The following is a 19,204-nucleotide window of genomic DNA, read 5'->3' on the forward strand; positions in this document are numbered from 1 at the left end:
TGAAGAGGAAATAGACTCAAAGGAACACAAAGTATTTAAAGATTGCTGATGCAGGCCTGATCTAGTTCTCTGCATCACTGCACTGAGGAATTAGGCCAACCCTGGCCCTTCTTGAGCAGTTTTACATCTCACCTAAATTCATTTGCTTCTAGGCATCCTCCTGTTCCTCAAAAGCACAACTGATCCATCTATAAATGATACGCACACTGTACTGCCCTGTGTACCTTGAATCTGAGTGCAGATAATGCAGGTCCATTTCTCTAGAGCTGGAAGTGCAGCTGACTCCTACTTATGGTCAGCTCGTGTCTGGAACTGGACAAATATTGTACTGGGGACTAAAGTTCTTCACTTATTTTCCTTCTTCACCCTGTCTGCAAATAAATTAATCTGTGGGAAAAAAAAAAAAAAAGAGAATTTTTATGCAGTAAAGAGCTACTCCTTCCATAATATGTTTATTAGAACAATACTCGTTTATATTATTTTCCTATAAGAATTCACCTATAATAATGGGATGATTTTTCTTTTGAATTTTCTTTTGTTTGATAGTTTGTTATGTACCTGCAAAGATAAACCTCCATTCTGGCATGCCATTCTCCTGTGCTGAGAAATATATCACAAATATACCAGCTGAGAAATATATCACATATATTTCTCATATATGTGAGAATCATATAAATCACATAAGAAAAAATCACATGAGAAAAAAATCACATAAGAAAAAATCACATAAGAAAGACATGACAATTTCTGAGTCAAATTTAAAAAGAAGAAAATCCCACTCAAAAGTAAATTAAATATCACCACATGGTTTTATCTGCTTTCAACCTTTATAGCAACTAAGGTTAAGTTCAGGACAAATGAGCCAGCATTTTCCAGCAGTCAAAATCACTAAAGATTTCAAACCAGATTCCCCCCAGGCTCTGTTTGGTATCTAAGGAGAGATACCTATTTTCATTAAAATTTTATTTTAATAAACCTTATAAGTTTCTCCCAAAAAGTTCAGAACATTTTACAGTCACTGATTACAAACTTTTTGAAACCCCTTGAGTAAGAGACAACCATGTCTAGAGGAGCACAATCTGTAAACATCCACAGATTATCCTTAAAAATAAATAACAGATCACCCATGTACTCTGTGGCCATATGCCAGGAGTAATTTGCCAAAAGCTATGTTAAAGTTTTGAGTTAAATCAATGAGGGAAATTGGTGTTGTCACTACAATTTTCCCTATCTGTGGGAAAAGGCAGTTCCTGGTGAAATGCAAACAGATGATAGTGGGGACCACGAGGGTTTAATGCTGAGTTAGGCTATTTCTATGGGACTGACTTATATTTTTGTTTTTAAAGCAGTAATATTTTATGTATAAGGACTGAGGGAAATAGAAGTGATTTCTCCAAGGATCTGGCCTAAATGGGATACAAGTTCATTTCTGGTTTACTCACAAGATTGTAATTTCTTGCCTTAGAAAGACAAGAATTTCTTAGAAATGTGATCATTGTGTGTGTATGGGGGTTGTTTGGTTTAGTTTTTTTTTTTTTTCTTTACAGTTCAATAATTTCATATAGTGCAAGATAGGTTTTTATTCCAAGAAAAAAAAACCAGATTCCAATTTTTTATCCCCATTCTACTAAAAACTTTGATTAATGAAAAAAAAATTGGTTTACTTACAAATAAAGCCCCAAACCACCAAACATTTCCATGCCAAAAAAAAAGCAAGCCCCAAAACAAAACTAAAAATGAAAGAAAGGTTTGAGGTCTTTTTTGGGCTGATTAATCTGAAACAGAACATGATCTTCTATTAAACAGCCCTAATATTTTTTTTTTTCAATTTGCTTGGATAGCACATTTGAATTAACATTTATCAAGATCATTCAATTTGTTATGCTAGGAAACTGTCATTTCATATGTATGTAAGAGAATTGTCCACAGAAGAGAAAAAAACAGGGAATGATTATTTAATATTTTGTGCTATACAAGAACCTAGTGTTGCCACAATGAATTCGGCAACAGCAAGTTCAAAAGAACCAGAAAGTTCAGCCCTTATTACGATGTGCAATTTTCATTCCAAAAGATGTTACAGAGGCCAAAAATATAAATCACAAAGTCACGGACACAAATTCGTAGCAGGTAACCATGACTGCTGGAAATAATTGCTTGAACATAACCTTTGAGTCAGAAAGGTCTTAAATTTTGATTGCTGGCTCTTGCAGGCTGTAATGAAGGGAAAGAAATGGACTTTTCAAGGCAGTTTACTGTACTGTGTGTCCACAGATGACTACTGTGATAATTGTGAGGCTCCTTTGAAGGATAAAGGCATAAAATCATAGAATTATAGAATGGTTTGAGTTGGAAAGGACCTTAAGGATCATATTGTTCCTTGCCATGGGCAGGGACAGCTGCCACTAGACCAGGTTCCTACAATCCCCATCCAACCTGGCCTTAAAAACTCACAGGAATGGGGCATCTACAAATTCTCTTGGCAATCTGTGCCAGGGCCTCACCCCTCATGGTCTCATGGATAAGGTCATCAAAAGGCCAGCTCAAAAAGATCCCATAAAACATTTCACTGAAAATATTAATAGTTCTGCACACATTTTAATCCTCTTGGGCACATGCATATTACCTCTTTTGACCTTTTTTATCCTGACTCCAATTAAAAGCTGAGGTTATCATGCTGGATAAGGATCTAAACGTTGATATTAAATCAGTGTTATTAAATAGATAGTCCAAATGGACACATAAGTAACCAAGGTCCATGATTCATACAAATGAGCATGTTTGCAGAAATAATTAGAAGTAATAAATACAGGGAAAAAAAGTAACAAATTAACCTGTTATTGCTAATAAAATTTTTCTTCAAGCATAATGTAGTTCAGAAAACATTAGAGGGACTCAGCAGTTTGTAAGCCTTCCTCTTAAATTCTCTCAGCAGACAGATGAAGTTTTGGCATGTTTCCCAAAAAAAGGTTTTTGTTTTACAGTGCTATGTGAAATCAATTTCCATAAAACCAACAGATTAAAAACTCTTCTCTGCTGTAAAAGCAAAAGATAAATAAAAAAGGGATTAAAAAGTGCTCTTCTTTCCCTTTAAACCTTTGAAAGCTTTGCTCATATTCAAATGAGGAGTTTCTAATGGGCACAGAACATTTGTTTAAGTTCTTTCTCTGATACCACAGCAATCATTTTTTATTTTGGTTTTTAGAGCCTTTCCAGCAGAACACAGCAGACACATCGTTCAACAAAAGCTGAAATTATTCAGAGAGGTGTATAACTCTTGTCTGTTGGAAACAGCTTTGTATATTTGTTTATTTATTTATTGCTTTCATCTTAAATGGTGCATGTAGGAAATACATGGAAAGGCTTCATGCTGCTTAAAAGCAACCAGCTGGAAATTGCTTTGATCACATAAAATAAAATATACATAAGCAAGAATAGATGTTTGCTGATTTCTTCTACCCCATCCTCTCTCTTATGGAATGGCCTTTTTGCCAATATTTATCTAAAACAAGCAGTAGTTTTGTTCTACAGACAAGACAGAGATTTGTGTTTAACCTTCTGAAACTGGTCCAATTTGTGATTTTGATTGAGATCCATTTTCCTATGCTGCAATTCTGTTTCACACCACAACTTCACCTATTGTATAACTTTTAATGATTTTTTTTTTTGTTGTTCATTTGTTTTGTTTTGTTTCTATCTTTAATATAAATCCTTCCAGAGCTGAAGAAGCATTTGGGCAATGCTCTTGGCCACATAGTGTGAATCTTGGGGCTGCCCTGTGCAGGGTCAAGAGCTGGATTTCAGTGATCCTTGTGGATCTTTTCCATCTCAGGTTGTTCTGTGATTCTACGATTCTGTTTTCTGTTCATTTCTGTGTGTTTCTGCACAGAACTCACCACTTTAATCTGTCCTTAAAAACTGGATCAGGTGTAGATATCAATTCATTAGTTTTACTTGAGCTGATGTGGGCATGTGATACAAATCTACATAAAGGAATGACCTCGGATTGGAGGGGCACTGCAGCAGGGATGGCACTTCCCTCTGGCTTTTAGTTCTGGCACATTTAAGAGGATTTTTGTGCTCTTCATCCTGGAAGTTTTTATTTTTCAAGAAGACAAGGTCTCCTGGGTAAAATGGGATTTGGGATGCTTGGATGGGCATCAGATACCTGTGGATGGTGATCCCAGTCTGGGAGCTGTAGCAGAAAGACAGTGGCATTACCTCTGCCCTTGGTACAAACAGTAAATGTGTTTTCTCTTTTTCTCTACAGTTCATTATTTCAGTTCCACCTTTGCCTGTATGTTTTTAAGAACCCTTCTGGTTACTTGCATTGCAATTTAGTGATCACAGTTTGTAATTTGACTCATTGGATTCCTCACAAGTAGATTCCCTCTCGGAATCCCGATGTAGTTTGTGCATGGCATGTGTTATCAGAGGGACTAACAGCGGGGTTATCTCATCTCCAGTTGTTGATGAGGCAGTCATCCAGCCTCTCTTTACAATCCACAATTACAATTAAATATTTGGAGAGGAAAATGCCTCTGATCTGTTTGATATCACCGCTTCAGCAAGAGATGAATCATATGCTGGAAATGCCAATTCCTCTCCAATGAATATAAAAGCAGGCCACATCATTATCTGGGGTGTAAGTACTGCTCAGATTAATCCAGAGTATGAGCCCTGGCTGTGCATCAATGCTCTGGTGGGCTTGATGCTGAGTAAACTCCAGACAGGTTATTCCACCCTCATTGGGTTCTTGGTCTTCAATGGAAAATGTACAAATATAGCCAGAAGGGTGCACTGACCACAATTGTCAGCACTGAGAATAAAACAACTTACATTCTGTCAGTTATTTGCAGAAGAATTTGGATAACAGTGAAATCACGTTGCACCCAGAAAAAAAAAAAAAAAAAAAAAAAAAAAAAAGAAGTAGTTTTTTGGGTGAGGTCTTATCCTTTTGGTGCTGAAAGCTAATGCCATGGGAGATTGAGAAATTGCAACCAAAATTCCAATCTATAAAATAAGTTTGGGATGAGCTGGAAAAGATATTGGTAGTTAGGAGAGGTCGTGCACATCTTAGATAGGAAGGATGATGTGGTTAAAGGCTGAGAGAAAGATGTTGCATCCATCAAGCTGCAAGCTGATGAGAGGTTGCATAAGAATGTGATCCATGTGGATAGATGGAAAGGTTGCGTTGGTAAGATGTTAAGCTGGGGAAAGATCTGTAAGACAGCAGGGAAAGAAGTGAGTTAAAGATAACACTCAAACCACTAGATTGAATGCCTAGAGAACAAACTCCATTCACATTGCCTGAGGTACTGCACACTGGACAATAATAATTTTCAAGGAAAATGTGAATTTACAGTGTAACTTGAAATAAACAAAAGCAAAACTCACCAAAATTGTAAATCTTTTCTAAGCAAGGAAATAATATTGGGACAACAATGATTCTTCTATAACATTGCTCCTCTGATTACTTTTTTCTTCTCAATTTTTCTCCTTGTAGTTTCGCTCGTCCAGGGAAAGGTTCATGGCTTGGTAAAGGGAACATGGAGGCAGGACCAGACCAGTCCAGTATGTCATTAGAAAATCTGGTGTTTGGAGCTGGCTACTGCAAACCCACTTCTTCAGAGGTAAGGAGGATGAGGAACAATGTCTTACTTCAATTCAATCACACAGAATGTCCACATTGTCTGTGGAGAACATGTCACAGTTTTATATTTCCTGTAGAGGGATCTTTTTGGAAGAACAACCCTTCAGGTCCTGGCTTTCAGCTCTTATCTATGACACTCAGAGGATATAAGTTATTATTAAAGGATGTTGTGAAAGAAGGTTTTTTGTCCAGAATATATATTGTGTGTGTTGGTGATGAGGTGTTACACACAATGACTTACTCATGGCAGGTCCCACAGTTGGTGTGTGTCTTGGTCTTGCTACAAACCCCAGGTAAAAAAGGAGAGCTCTTTGTGCAATTTTAAAGAGAAAGTTGGTTGTTTTAAAGTGATTAATTGATTTTTCATTGATCTTTTTTCCTAGGTTTTTTTTTTTTTTTTTTTTTTTTTTTTTTTTTTTTTTTTTTTTATGTTTTTAAGTGCTAGACTTAGGGGTTTATTTTTGTGGGGTTTTTTTTGTCAAAAATGTTTCCTCAGCTCTAGAAACTCACTCCAGAATATTGCTACCATTAACCTGTTAAGAAACCTTGATACAAGGCTTCTGATTAACATGCTGCCCTCAGCTTCCCTCAACATTTCCAACATGTCAAAGCTTTTCTGTATAAATATTCAAAATGTGCAAGCCTAGAGCACCTGGTGCAGAGGAACTACCAGGGAGTTGACCAGGGCTGAGAGAATGTTTGGCCTGAGGCTGCTTTCCCAAACATTGGGTCAGTGTATGCTTTTGGCAAACAAACTGACCTTAACCTCTCCCTCTCTGCTTGACAGTCACATCACATACATTTAAATAACTGTTTGTATTTTAGGCCAATCTCTGTATATCTCATAAGAAAGAGGCTTCTTTGGAGAGTGGTGCCTGTTTTCATTATCCTCTGGACAAGTCTCTGTTGAAAAGAAATGGAAAGCTCTCCACTCCCATTTTTGCTTTTAGTCTCTATGAAAAAATCTTGGTCTGTTGTAACTAGAAAAAAAACCTTATTTTCTTCTCAATCTACTTCCTTATCTGGAAGCTCTATCTTCTGCTTATCTCTGTAGACTATTTTTTTTAAATGGCAGGATAATTGTGGTGAGTTGACCTAGACTGGAAGCCAGGTGCTCACCAAGCCATTTCATCATTCCCCTCATCAACGAGACAGGGTGCACTACAGAAAAATTGTGGGTAAAGATAAAGTTAGTTCAATGAAGCAAAATCAATGCCATGTGCAGAAGCAAAGGAAAACAAAAGATTCATTCTCTCCTTCCCCTCAGCAGGTGATGTCCAGTCACTTCCTGGGGAGTGGGGCTTCAGGGTGTGAAGTGGGTTTTCTGAAACACAAACATTACAATAGTGAATACTACCCTTACTCCTCCTTTTCCTCAGCTTTTATTGCTCAGCACACATCCTATGGTATGGAATATCCCTTTGGTCAGCTGGCCTGGCTCTGTCCCCTCCAGGAATCTTACCCATTGCCACCCTGCTGATAGGACAGTGCTGGAGACAGCTCTGGGGCTGTGCCAGCTCTGCTCAGCAGGAGCCAAAACCCTGCAGTGTCACCCACACCTCTGTAGCCACCAATGCCCAGCACTGCCCTGGGAAGAGTGCCATGAGGGAAGTTAACTACATCCCTATTGGGGTTCCCAATACCTCTGAGGGTTCAGCCCTTGCAGGGAAATGGCTTAAATCAATTAGTGAGACAGCATGATTGGATATGTCTTTAAAAATCAAAAGTGTTTTAATAATGAAAGAAAATAATACAAAGAGTATAGCTGAGCACAGTATAGGACAGATCCTCATGCACTTGCTACAACAAACACCTCGAAAACGTGCTGAGCTTCTTTGCTCCCTCTTTTTAGTACTCAATAGTTCAGGTGGGCTATTTGGCCCCTGGCCTAATGAAATCAGCAACAGGCTTTGAATTACACTTTCCAAGCCCAATCAGTGCCTCTGGGCTGGCACTGAGCCAATTACTGTCGAGACAGCAAATACATTTCTTTATAAGAAATGCAAGGGGTGAGTCTTAAACCTTTCTCTATATGGAAACCCTTGCTGGGGGTGTGGGGTGTACACCAACGCATCCCAGGCAGAGCCAATACAGTTATTATCATCCTAGTAGATGAACCATGGAATACCAAAAGGAAATTGCTCTACCAAGAACTGGCTTTAGCACGCTGCTGCCCTGCAGTCACCATAAATGCAGTCACCACACACCAAACCATCATAAATATAATGCTGCACAGTCCACATGGCCAGATGTGCATTTGCTTAGCTTCAGAAAATTCCATAACTCGTGACATCTGTTCTTGAGCTGAGTGGTTTCACTTAATAGACCATGATGGCCTTTTTGCCTATGCTTGATGCACAATAATGAGCAAAGGGTGTTTTCTCTTGGCTTAACATAAAGAAATAAAAATTCAGGGCTAGAAAAGAAACTGTTGTGGGGCTAGACCTAACTCCAAGCAAAGGAGTGACTGACTGCTGGTTTAAATGGAAGTTTATATCAGGTTGTAAGGTATTGAAGGAAGAAGAATAATATTAGTTCTTACAGTGCTGCAGTACTTTGTACTGGGTCAAGTTTTCTTCTCTTTAAAAACTTGTGGATACTACTCCAGGTTGTTTGAATGTGTTTGTTAAACTTCAATTAGTTTTTAGAATTTTGCATCACTGCCAGTGGGCAAGAGAATGGATAATACCCTTTTCATGAAATAAAAACCCCTGAAAACTGCAGACCTCTCTCATTACTTTATGTATATTTGTGTTTATACCTTCCCTATTGCATGTCTGAATTAGTAACTGTTGAATACCAGAACTCAAAATATACCACACATATTTCTGTCTGTAAACTATTCTGATTTGATGCAACTGGCTAAATCTAGGGTGAAACATTATTAGATCTGGTCTTCCAAGGCTGACAAAGCTTCACTGAGAGGCAGGACATGGGAAAATCAATTTTTTAGGGATGTTGGTTAGTTTCTTTTTGTGTCATAAACTGCCATGGAAGAGTTAGTGTTGGTTTATCCTGTTTTCAATTTTGTTTAGTTCTATTTTCATCTCCTTCTACATTTCATGTTCATTTCTGTGTTTTCCTTGAACTAAGAAGTCTCCAGGCTTAAGCTCTAAAAAGCATCTCCTGGGCAAGCACCTTCTATTTAGTATCTTTTCTGGGGAACCAAATCTGATTATTTATTTTACTGTAAGACTGCAAACAGTCAAGACTTTCCTTATTTTAGCTTTAGCTATTTGAGTAAACCAAAAAGTAGCTGACAGCTGTGGATAGATTATTTTTTCCAGATTTCTTTCCAAACTATTACAAATGAGCAGAAGTTTGAAAAGTGTAGGAACTCTAAATCATTGCTAATGCACCTTTTTTTTTTTTTTTTTTTTCCCAAGTCTAGCATAAAACCCCAGGAAAGTTGTAGTTTGTGGTGTCTGAAGGCTTACTAACTCTACAATTTATTCCGTTTCATAGATTTAGTATAAATTCTACAAATTCAAGAAGGAGAGTGGACCACAAAAGTAAATTTTGTTCTCACTAGTGTCATCATATGCAGTAGATGGATTACTAGCATGGTGTTTTGGGTTTATGTGGCAAGGCTTTTGGTACCTGAGGGGAATGAGACCAGGGGAGGCTTCTGTGAGATGAAAGAACCTTCCTCCATATTAAACAATGGCAATTCACCACTCAAGGTTCAGAAAAGATTTGAACACAGTAGAGTGGTGGCTGGATTTACAGAAGCCTTAAACTCCCAGGAGAGCCAGAAATGTGCCGAAATATGATGGTAAAACTGCCAAGTTATGTTGTCCAGATACCTCTTGAATACAAAGTAGAAGACTCCTACCTTGATATATCATATATAGATCATACTTCCCATTTACCCTCCTTTCCTGATAGGATTTGGATGCATCAGAGAGTTAATGCTCTTTTTAGGCCCACAGGTTGACTGTGCTCATCTACTTTATATCACTGATTTGCTCTTTCCTCACTGAAATGACAATTGACTGCCTTAACTTTTAAACATAGTCTGCATCAATCAACCCTTCTTTCCACTCCCTAATCCTCTGTGTTTGGGCTGCTGAGGTGCCACTGCTTAATGACAGATCCTGAAGGCTCCTCGTTCTGCACTTGTGACTTCTCACTGTGGAGACTAATTAAATGCCAGCAGCTTTGGATTGTACATGTGCATTTTCCCTAGATCTCACCAAATGAATTCTGGACATCACTTACACTTTCCTCATCTCCTTGCTTAGCAGGGTAATTATAATAACTAATTCTATTTAAACCTAGGTGATTTTTTTAAGTCTTTCTGTCTCTTCCTATTCCACTACCTAGCAAACAGGGATTTTCTTTTTCTCCTTTCCTTCTTGCCTCCCTCTCTAATATTCTTTTCTATATTTATACTACACTTTTCCCTTTAAGCACAATTACGACAACAAAGATATTTATTATTGACAGAAGATATTTTTGTGTTGTCAGAGAAATATGAAGGAAGACAATTTTGTGGTCAACAAACTAGAAGGGAAAAATCTACAGAATAATAAAATCTATAAAATAATGAGAAGTGCTAGAACTTTTTCAAGTTATTTTCAGCCCATAATCTATGCTCACAGGGAATATATATCACTCTATATGTGTTCAAAATAGGATCAGATCTACTGCACTCTTGGGAGACGCCAGTGGAGTGAAACAGCTTCATGAGCTCTGTGTGACTGGTTTCCCTTTGGGGAACCTGAATTCCCCTTTGTGTCTGCTAAATTGTGTTTCTGGGTGAGAAAGTTCAAGGGGTTGTTTTGGATGTTACAAGATCTGTGTCTCAACTCCACACTGACTCACTCTTTCAAGTGATATCGACTGTTCTAAGAGCTGGATACTGGAAAATCACAGCAGCTTTATTTATCCACAATAAAATAAACTATTCCTTGCAGATCTGCAAATTGAATGGTCACTTACACTTCAGGATTTCTGTGCCTTACCCTGTAGCATGAACCTCTTCTGTATTCACTGTTGTCAGGCTGGTTTAATGTCTTTGTAATATTGTGCATCACATGCCTGCTGTGTTATAATCAAGTTGAATCAATGGCATACTGGGATTATTAATAAACTGTACTCACAGTAATCTTATTTTTACTTGGCTAGCAGTTGCACTGCAGATAAATTGACTTCTAAGTAATCAAATTGATTAATCATATGATTTCTCATTAATAAGGCACTGGTGTTTGATGAGAAGTGTTCTTCTTTCATCTAGCATTGATGTAGCAATCCCAAAAGACCTGAGGTTTATGCCTGGCATAACACAAGAACCAGGAGTACCATTCAAATAAAATCTATTGATGATAAGAGTCCTTTTCCACAGACAGTTTGATAATATTTTCATCTTTTCAGCTACATATGCAAAACCTAGGCTGTTCTAGCCTAGCACCAAAACATTATTCAAACCCACATTTTTATGTCTCATAGCAGTCATCTGTGGTTTAGTCATCTTTTCTTCTCTATGGTTATGGCTCTTTGGCCAAATAATTAACTTTTTCAGCTCTTGAAGTAGGAAGGCCCTGAGATTATCTCAGTTCATTAGACCATAGGGCTGATAACCCAAAGGTTGTGGGTTTGATCCCTGTCCAGGCCATTCACTTCTAATTTCATCTTGATGATCCTTGTAGGTCCCTTCCAACTCAGAACATTATTTGATTCTGTAGTGATTGTGCATCACAGAGGAGCTCACATATCCATTGTGGGGATTGTAAAATGTGATATGATTCTGTGGTTCTAAGACTGCTGATACATATTACTGCTTTTAATTTTTTTTTAATCCCAGTATTTAAAATAGCTTTTTCTTATAATTGCTAAATGTTGTTTACATCAGAATTTCATCTAGAGTTTTTAATTATTTGTGGAAATGTCTTTAGTTTTCATCTCAGACTTCTCTGCTCTGGTGTGAGTGTTTAATGGCAAACACCTCTTTAATGTGATAGAACGCATTTGTTATGGGTGGTTTTAAAAGATTCCTTGGGTGTCTTGCTGAAGCAAATGGTGGTTAGCTGTGACTGGGACTCCAGCAGATGTCCAACACATAATTATTCTGAAATACTAAAACAGCTGATATACTACTCTTTATAAGGTAAAATGACAAGTATCTTTAATCAGTATGTTTAAGGCACTATTTGTGATAATTACTGATGAAGTCTTTAATCTTTGGTTGCCTGAAGATAAATGGCTGATCTCTAGAAAGAACTAAATGATTTCCTAGCTGTAGCAGAAAACATATAACTAATAATGTGACAATAACTGGTTTCTTTAATCACTGGCATATTTCATTTTTGTGGTTCTTACTGTCTGATCCGACATATGCAGCATATAGCAAAGCAATGATCTGTGTTTTTATAGAGTTCAAAACTGAGATTACTTTGGGTTTAGGCCTGAAACATGGTGTTAAAAAAGCCTTGCAATCTTTTTGCTATGAGTATTCAATGAAAATGTAATGAAACCAACTGGAGATTCTTGTGAGACTCCAGGTAGGAGGGTGATGGTGCCTTGTTCTGGACAAAATTCTAGGGAATTGCTCATATTGGACTGATAATTTATTCCTTTTGTTAAGCAATAGAATTTGCATAGGAAGTTGTTCTTTTCATATGTATTTTTTTTTTTTTTTTGCTGTTTTTATGCACTGTTTCTGTATTGGAAATAATCAGATTGCTGCATTCTCTTTCCAAATCTCACCTAGACATATATAACTGAAAGGATTTTTATGGCTAATTTAGAGAGTTGTGAGTAGTGTGGTAAAAGGCAGAATGAGCATGGAGGATTTATTCCCTTTCACAGCTACTATTACAGTTATATACTGAAGAATTTATTTGGCTTCCATCACCATAATTTCTCACTTTGTCCAAATCCATTTATGTCGTTAGTACCATTCACTTGGCTGGCATTCTTTCAATTCAAGGTTTTCCTTTCTGGAGATTCCAGCATTGATTTTTCAGGAATTTTATAGGAAGGGGCTCCTTCAATACCTTTTTTTTTTTTCTTTTCTTCCCTGAAGTAAAGTACAGGAGCAGTGGCAACAGACTTTTTACTCCTCACTTCAGGAACTGGACTTGGCTGTTCTCTACCTTTTGAAAGAATGTTTTATTATTTGCTTTTCATTTCTTCTCAGCATTTTTTCCAGTGGTACCTTGCTTAAAAATCATGTTCATATGCCCTGAGGAGCACTAATCCTTAGCTCCTAAGGAACAATAATTCCCACTGACTGATGATGAGAGAGTTCCTGAAGGAAGACCAAAACAACTCTCAGCTTCTGAGCTGACAGTCTTTCCAGAGTGATCAGAGATGCCAACAACAGCACAGCCAAGATCCATCTTCTGAAAGCCAGCCCTTTGCTATTGGAAAGTGTCCCAGACAGCAGCTCAGGGACTGGGGAAGGAGAAAAAAGATTCCCTCTTTTTCCAACCACTTTGGCTTGTTTTGTGGAAACAAGTCCTCATGTGACAGCAAAAGCCTCAGCCTCTGCTCACAGCTATCACCTCAGTCATAATGACCCAAGAAACAGCTTCACAGCTGATAAGAATTGTAAGCTTTGGTGCAGTGCTGGGCAGGAACACTTGGAAGTGCAGTCCCTGCAACATCATTTTGTGCATAACCAACTGATCCCACTCAAATGGTCTCATATTTTCTCCAAGGATCTGACAAGATTGGGCAGTGTGGCAATCAGATAAGAATAGGCTAAGAGAAAGAGATTGGTCAGTGTATTATGATTCTCAAAAGCACTGCCAGACAGAGGTGAATAGCATTATTCACCTCTGTTTAGCCAACAAAGCATTTTTTGTAGCTTTATGGTAAAATAAGAATAATTTTAGAATGACTTCAGGACAAGAATAACTTCTGAAGATGATTTGACTTATTCACATATCCAGAATCTGTACTCCAGTGATGAATGACAAAAAAGAAAAGAAATTTGTATCAAAATTGGTTAATGCTTCAAGGAAGCTCTTTGCATAACCAGGAAAAGTGTATATTCATGGAGTTACACACCTGGGTGAGAATATGGGTCTAAAGACTTATTTAGAGTAAGCCAGACAGAGGCAAATGAGCTTATACTACTTTACCAGCATAAACCTTCACAAATCAAACCTTCAGTCAGCCTAGTTTTACAACAGTATTTACCTCCACTGTTGGCAGCTCCACAGTATGGTATTTTAATAGGGTCTGATGTACTCTTAATAACTGTGCACTCAGCCCTGCATGATCCCAGGTTATCTGGGTGTGTCATGAATTGTGGAGGAGCTGCAGTATTGTTCTGCTGCCTCTGGTTCTGAGCAGATCAGATAAGGCCAAGTCAGATAAGCCTTTACCCATCACTTTCCTTCTTTGTCTTCTTCACAGACCCATAGAATGGTTTGGATTGGAAGAACATTTAATACATCATCTATTCCAACCCCCCTGCAATGAGTAGGGTCATTGTCAACTAGAACAGGTTGTTCAGAGCCCCCTCAAACCTGGCCTTGAATGTTTCCAGGGATGTGATATTTACCAGGTCTCTGGGCAATCTGGCCCAGTGTCTCAGCACCTTCATCACAAAATATCTAGTCTAAGTCTAAACTCTTTTAGTTTTAAACCATTACCCCTTGTCCTATCTCAACATGCTCTGCTAAAAATTCTGTCCCCATATTTCTTACAATTTGCCTTTAAGTATTTAAAGGCTGCTATAAGATCTCCCAAGATATTCCCAAATTCTTTCCATGAGTAGGAAAAAACCCTATAAAGTCAGTTGAAAGCACCATGTATCTACTTTTGTTGACCCAAAGCAAAAGTCTTTGCCATCTCTCAGGCTTTTTTTGGGTCTGGATGCAATCTGCAATGTCTCTGCTGGAATTAGGTCTTCCTGGCACTGGCAGACAGGGTTGGCTGATGAGAAGCAGGGGTGAAAGGCTGAGCAGGACAGCAGGACACCTCCAAGGTGGTGTTAAAAAATGTTCATGTGGGTGGAAAAGCTCTGGTTCTGCTCTACACATTGTGTTTCTTTTGTAAACAAATACATTTCAACTCTCCAGAGCTGCCAATCAGTCTCTTTCTCCGCTACTGAACTCATTAGAAGTATTTTATTTAAAACCATAAAATTATGCCCTGCAGAAAAAAATGGTGAGCTACTCACAGCTCATGAAATTTGATTGTCTTTGAGTGTAAATTACTTGAGGGCTGGTATATGTACTATGCATAATACAGGAGGTATCTATGGGGTTATGAAAATGAACCTGTGAAGATGTAATAGTTATGCAAATTTATACAGTTCCAGCTATTCAAAAGTTCCCTATTTTGTTGCAGTAAATTATAACGTATCAATGTAATTGCCTTAAAGTAACATACCCAGGAAATATTCTGATTAGCCATTAGTTCTGTTTCAGTGTTAGAACAGAAATTGTAGATTTCTGCAGTGATAAAAAGGACTGTATATTATTTTATCATTGGATTTCCCATTTGATTTATGTTTGCATGCATGTGAAAGACCTATAAATGATTCATTGCCTGAGAGTGTCATAAGTGAAGATTTCAGGAATCTAGCATAATCACAGGTTTATATATTGAGCTGTTTCCTGGCAGCAAAAGGCATAGAAACTACATCCCCCACATCAAAGAAACCAGACCAGCATTACAGTATCTGGGCCAAAGAGGAGCAATTTTTGTGCAGAATAATTTTGGCAAAAAGGAAGATGCCTTTAATTCAGGCTGTAAATGATTTTTTTCTGAGTGTGATTTGAAATAAAATAATAAAATAACACTAATAAAATAATACTCATTAAAGCAGGTTTTGAAACATTTCTAAAAGAAAAATTTAATGCATCTCATTGGGTCATTTTGACCAACTTCAATTACTTGAGTGATGGGACTCTGAGGCTCAGAATTATCATGAGCAAAATAAGTAGGGAAGTAGTGGAAATTGATTTGACTTGGTTTTACAGCAGACTTTGGAGTATATTCTCACAACAGATCTTCTGTTGATTATTTTTCACAATACAATAATGGACAAAATTCAAGTAACCTGAAAAATGGCACATTTAAACCTGAAAAAAAGGATTCTTTTTCTCCCCATTTCTGTAGACCATAAGAGAGCTGGTATAACACATTGCTGGAAGGTGCTCCTGTGAACTTTGCAAGATTTGACACAATTGTGCAAAATGACAGCACTGACACAGTCCTTGTTCTGAAAGGATGGGAACTGAGAGGGCTGTGATATAAACCAATATTGGGGTAATTCGAGGAAGACTTTGCTTGAAGGCATACAATTTCTGAAGCTGTCAGGGCTTTTATTTTGTTTTCTTTGTTCACCTCTGTCTCCTCTGTGAGTATCAAATACTTGACTGTGATTGCTTGCAAAACACAAGACTTGTTGGATTTCTCTTCTGCTCCAGTTTGACAAAGATTATAGAAGTCAAAATCTTTTACTCACCTCCTTGGAGAGAAATGGAAGTCAATCATGAACCAAGTAGAAAGTCTGGGATATGCAGGAGCATTTGTAAACAATAATAAAAAATAACAGTCCTGTCAATAGAGACATGAATTCTTTCCACTTGCATATGAATCCTAGGAACCTACTTGGTAACACCTGTGGCTGTGTAATAGGCTGAAGGAAACAATAAAATAAAAACTCTGCCTTGGTAACTAAATGTCAAACTGCTTTAAAAATGAACTCATAAAGGTTGAAGTAATTTTTCACTGTCAAAGGACAGTTAAGTATTTCCTCTTTAGCCATTATTTGACACTGTTGCTAATGTTTAAATTTGCTAAGATGAAGAAAAGATCAGAAATAGTGTTGTGATTGTTTCATTTTTTTATCTCCATTTGTGAAGACAAAGGTAATTAACCACTATGCGGCAACTGCTCTGATTATAGGCATTTAAACTGAATTCTGGGCAAAGCTCTCAATAAATAGATTTGGGTGGGCATGGTTGACACTGTATCTCTTCCCTCCTATGAGAGTCTGGATGATCAAGGGCTGAAATAACCTACTAGGAACCTATTTTCAGATCATACCTATATAATTTTAGAACCCATGCCAGTGGTAGCAAAATGACAGGGTTCAGTGATTTTGGCCACCTGCTGCAGTAGCCTGGAAAGCAAATTGTGCAATTCATAAACATCCTGCTAATAGGCAGGAGTACCAAAACTCCCAAGGCACTCATGTCTATACCATTGTTATTAAAATAATTCACAAATTCTTTTAGTTTCTTGATGGCACCATGCCGTGTTGTTAGACAGTAGATGTATGTTCCCCACAACTAATACCAGTGAGTGTTGGTAAAAGCAAAAGCTCAGCCTGTTAGATTGATGTGGAATATAGTCTTGGATCTAGACTTTTTTTAATTTTTTTTTTCCAAAATGTGTATGGACTCTTTGAATTTTAGTTTTCCCAAGAAAAGGAAATATACCCTATTTTTTTATTGTATTTATATGATGCTTGAATAATGGTCCTCGGATTTTGCTTGTGGAAGCATCTAGCTCATAAATGTCTCTTCTACAAAATGTGAACAGGAAAAGAGCAAATTCATCACCTCATTTAAGTGAGACTTAATTTTTATCATCTCTTTAGTATCCTTTCTGCATGTTTGTTGTGTCTGGTTCTTTCTATATTCCTTTCTTTGGACAAGAGGATCCTCGTCTTTGCCTTTGAGTCTTTCCTTCTGCACAAATGATGCTCCAGTGTTTGAAGTAAGCAATTCTTCCCCCATACACGGACATATCTGTAGGTGAGAATAGTTTTAAGAGATTAGCAGGATGTCAAGTTTTTAAGCTTTTAAGCTTAAAATGGCAGCTTTGTGTGCTTCATGTGCTCAAAGTCTTCACACAACTCAAGCACAACTTGTTGGGAAATTTCAAATAGCCCCAAATAAGTTTTCATTGCCATGACCTTCTGCATAAACAGAGCCAGAGAGGTTGCAATAGGGACATTTCATTAACAAAACTGTTCAGTGCATCCTGTGCTTAGGGGCAGGTTATCAGTCAGGATAACCCTGACCAGTCTGATTCCAGTGATTATACTGTGACTTAGAAATAGAACTCATCAAATATTTGATCACTTTGATATTTAATTTTGAGGCGGCTCCTGTCAACATTTTGGAAAGTTAAAAAGAACCCAAATTTCAGAAAGGTGAAATGGAACATCAGTGGGACAAGTGCAGTGAGACTTGGGTTATTTCTGGAATCTGACTGATGTGCAGACAATGCAGTGTCAGCCTGGTTCTCCTCCTGTGTATTATATTCCACTAACATGTCATTTTCCCTGGCAAGAAAGAAACCCCAGACTGTAGTCAGAGACAGGAGGGAGTGGTGCGACTACTGAGTTCAGTCCACTACCTCTGTGGAAACTGTGAAATAGACATATACTAGAATATATTGGAATATATTTTCCATATAAACCTCCTCTATACCCTAATGTTTACTGCTCCCCACATTAAATAATTGCTATGGCATCCTGTGCTATGTTACATGACTCAGCACATGTCAATTTATTTAAATCCACAGTGTACAGGGGGGTTGGGGGTATGATTTAATTTGTATTTGTAGCTCATTATAAAGTTGTAAAAGGTTTGTTGTGGTGCTTAAGTGGCAGGTTTTGAAATGTGAAGCCACAAGGATTAGATAGCTTGCAATCACTGAGGAAAATGTCTTTAAAAAAAACAAAAAAACAAGAAAACAAAAAAAACCCAAAAAAAACCACAAAAAAAACAACCTAAAAGGGTGTTTCATTTCACTTTGAAGGAGGAAATACTTCTTTCTAAGTTGACTTAACACGTTTCTTTTTTCCCCATTTAGGCAGTGAACTGTAAAATCAATTATTCCTGTAGCTCTTGTCATATGTGAACAGAGATCCAAGCCTGAAGTCACTTTCTCTCTGGCAGCGACTGTCAGTACATAATAGAGCCTGGCATTTCTAAATAGGAAACTGCAGTCCTTGTTGCTTTTATTAAATAAAAAGCATGTCAGAGTGACCATTTGCTTCATGTCTGTATTTCAGAAGGCAACACAGAGCCAAGTACTTTGGTACACGCATTTTGATAGAAGTTCACTGTGTTTGATAGCATATTTTGCCACACACCATGAGAGAAATGGCACCTGCAAGAGAACTGAGTTTAATTTGTTTGTGAGGTCCACACTGGCCCATGTGGATTGGCAAAGTGTCTTCAACTCTTGTATCAGCCATGGCCATTCTGTCTTGTGAGGACAGGATGAGTCCTTCCCCTCCCTCCACACCTCTTCACTTCTCTCTTAGGTCCCTTCAGTTCCTAATTTTTCTCTAAGAGGTTTTCCAAGCTCACACTAGACCCAAAATTACATGCTCTGGGGCTGACAGTCAGCTTCTTAGAGTCAGCAAGTACTGCTGAGTGAAAAATCCAAATCATGATGTCTGAAACATTTCTTCTATCTGAGGGAAGGAAATACCTATTCAAATTCAGGATGCTCCACGTTTATTTTCATCTGTTCAAAACTATATGAATTAAGTTTTTTATTTTTTTTTTAAGTGAGCACTGGGGTGCAACTTCTCTTCACAACTCTGAATTATCTGCCTCTAAGCTT

At 37.7% G+C, this 19,204-nt stretch overlaps 1 protein-coding gene across 1 annotated transcript in view; it reads left to right on the forward strand.

Annotated features, from left to right (window-relative positions):
- Positions 1 to 19,204, forward strand: part of FAM135B (family with sequence similarity 135 member B) — a gene marked incomplete at its 3' end in the record, with an annotated part of 183,949 nt that overhangs the window by 129,335 nt on the left and 35,410 nt on the right. Inside the window, exon 7 of the mRNA XM_083859516.1 lies at positions 5,504 to 5,630. Coding sequence (XP_083715642.1) covers positions 5,504 to 5,630 — 127 coding nt within the window. The remainder of the gene's footprint in view (positions 1 to 5,503; positions 5,631 to 19,204) is intronic.

Source organism: Zosterops lateralis, assembly GCF_965231275.1.
Source record: "Zosterops lateralis genome assembly, chromosome: 1".
Lineage (NCBI taxonomy): Eukaryota > Metazoa > Chordata > Aves > Passeriformes > Zosteropidae > Zosterops > Zosterops lateralis.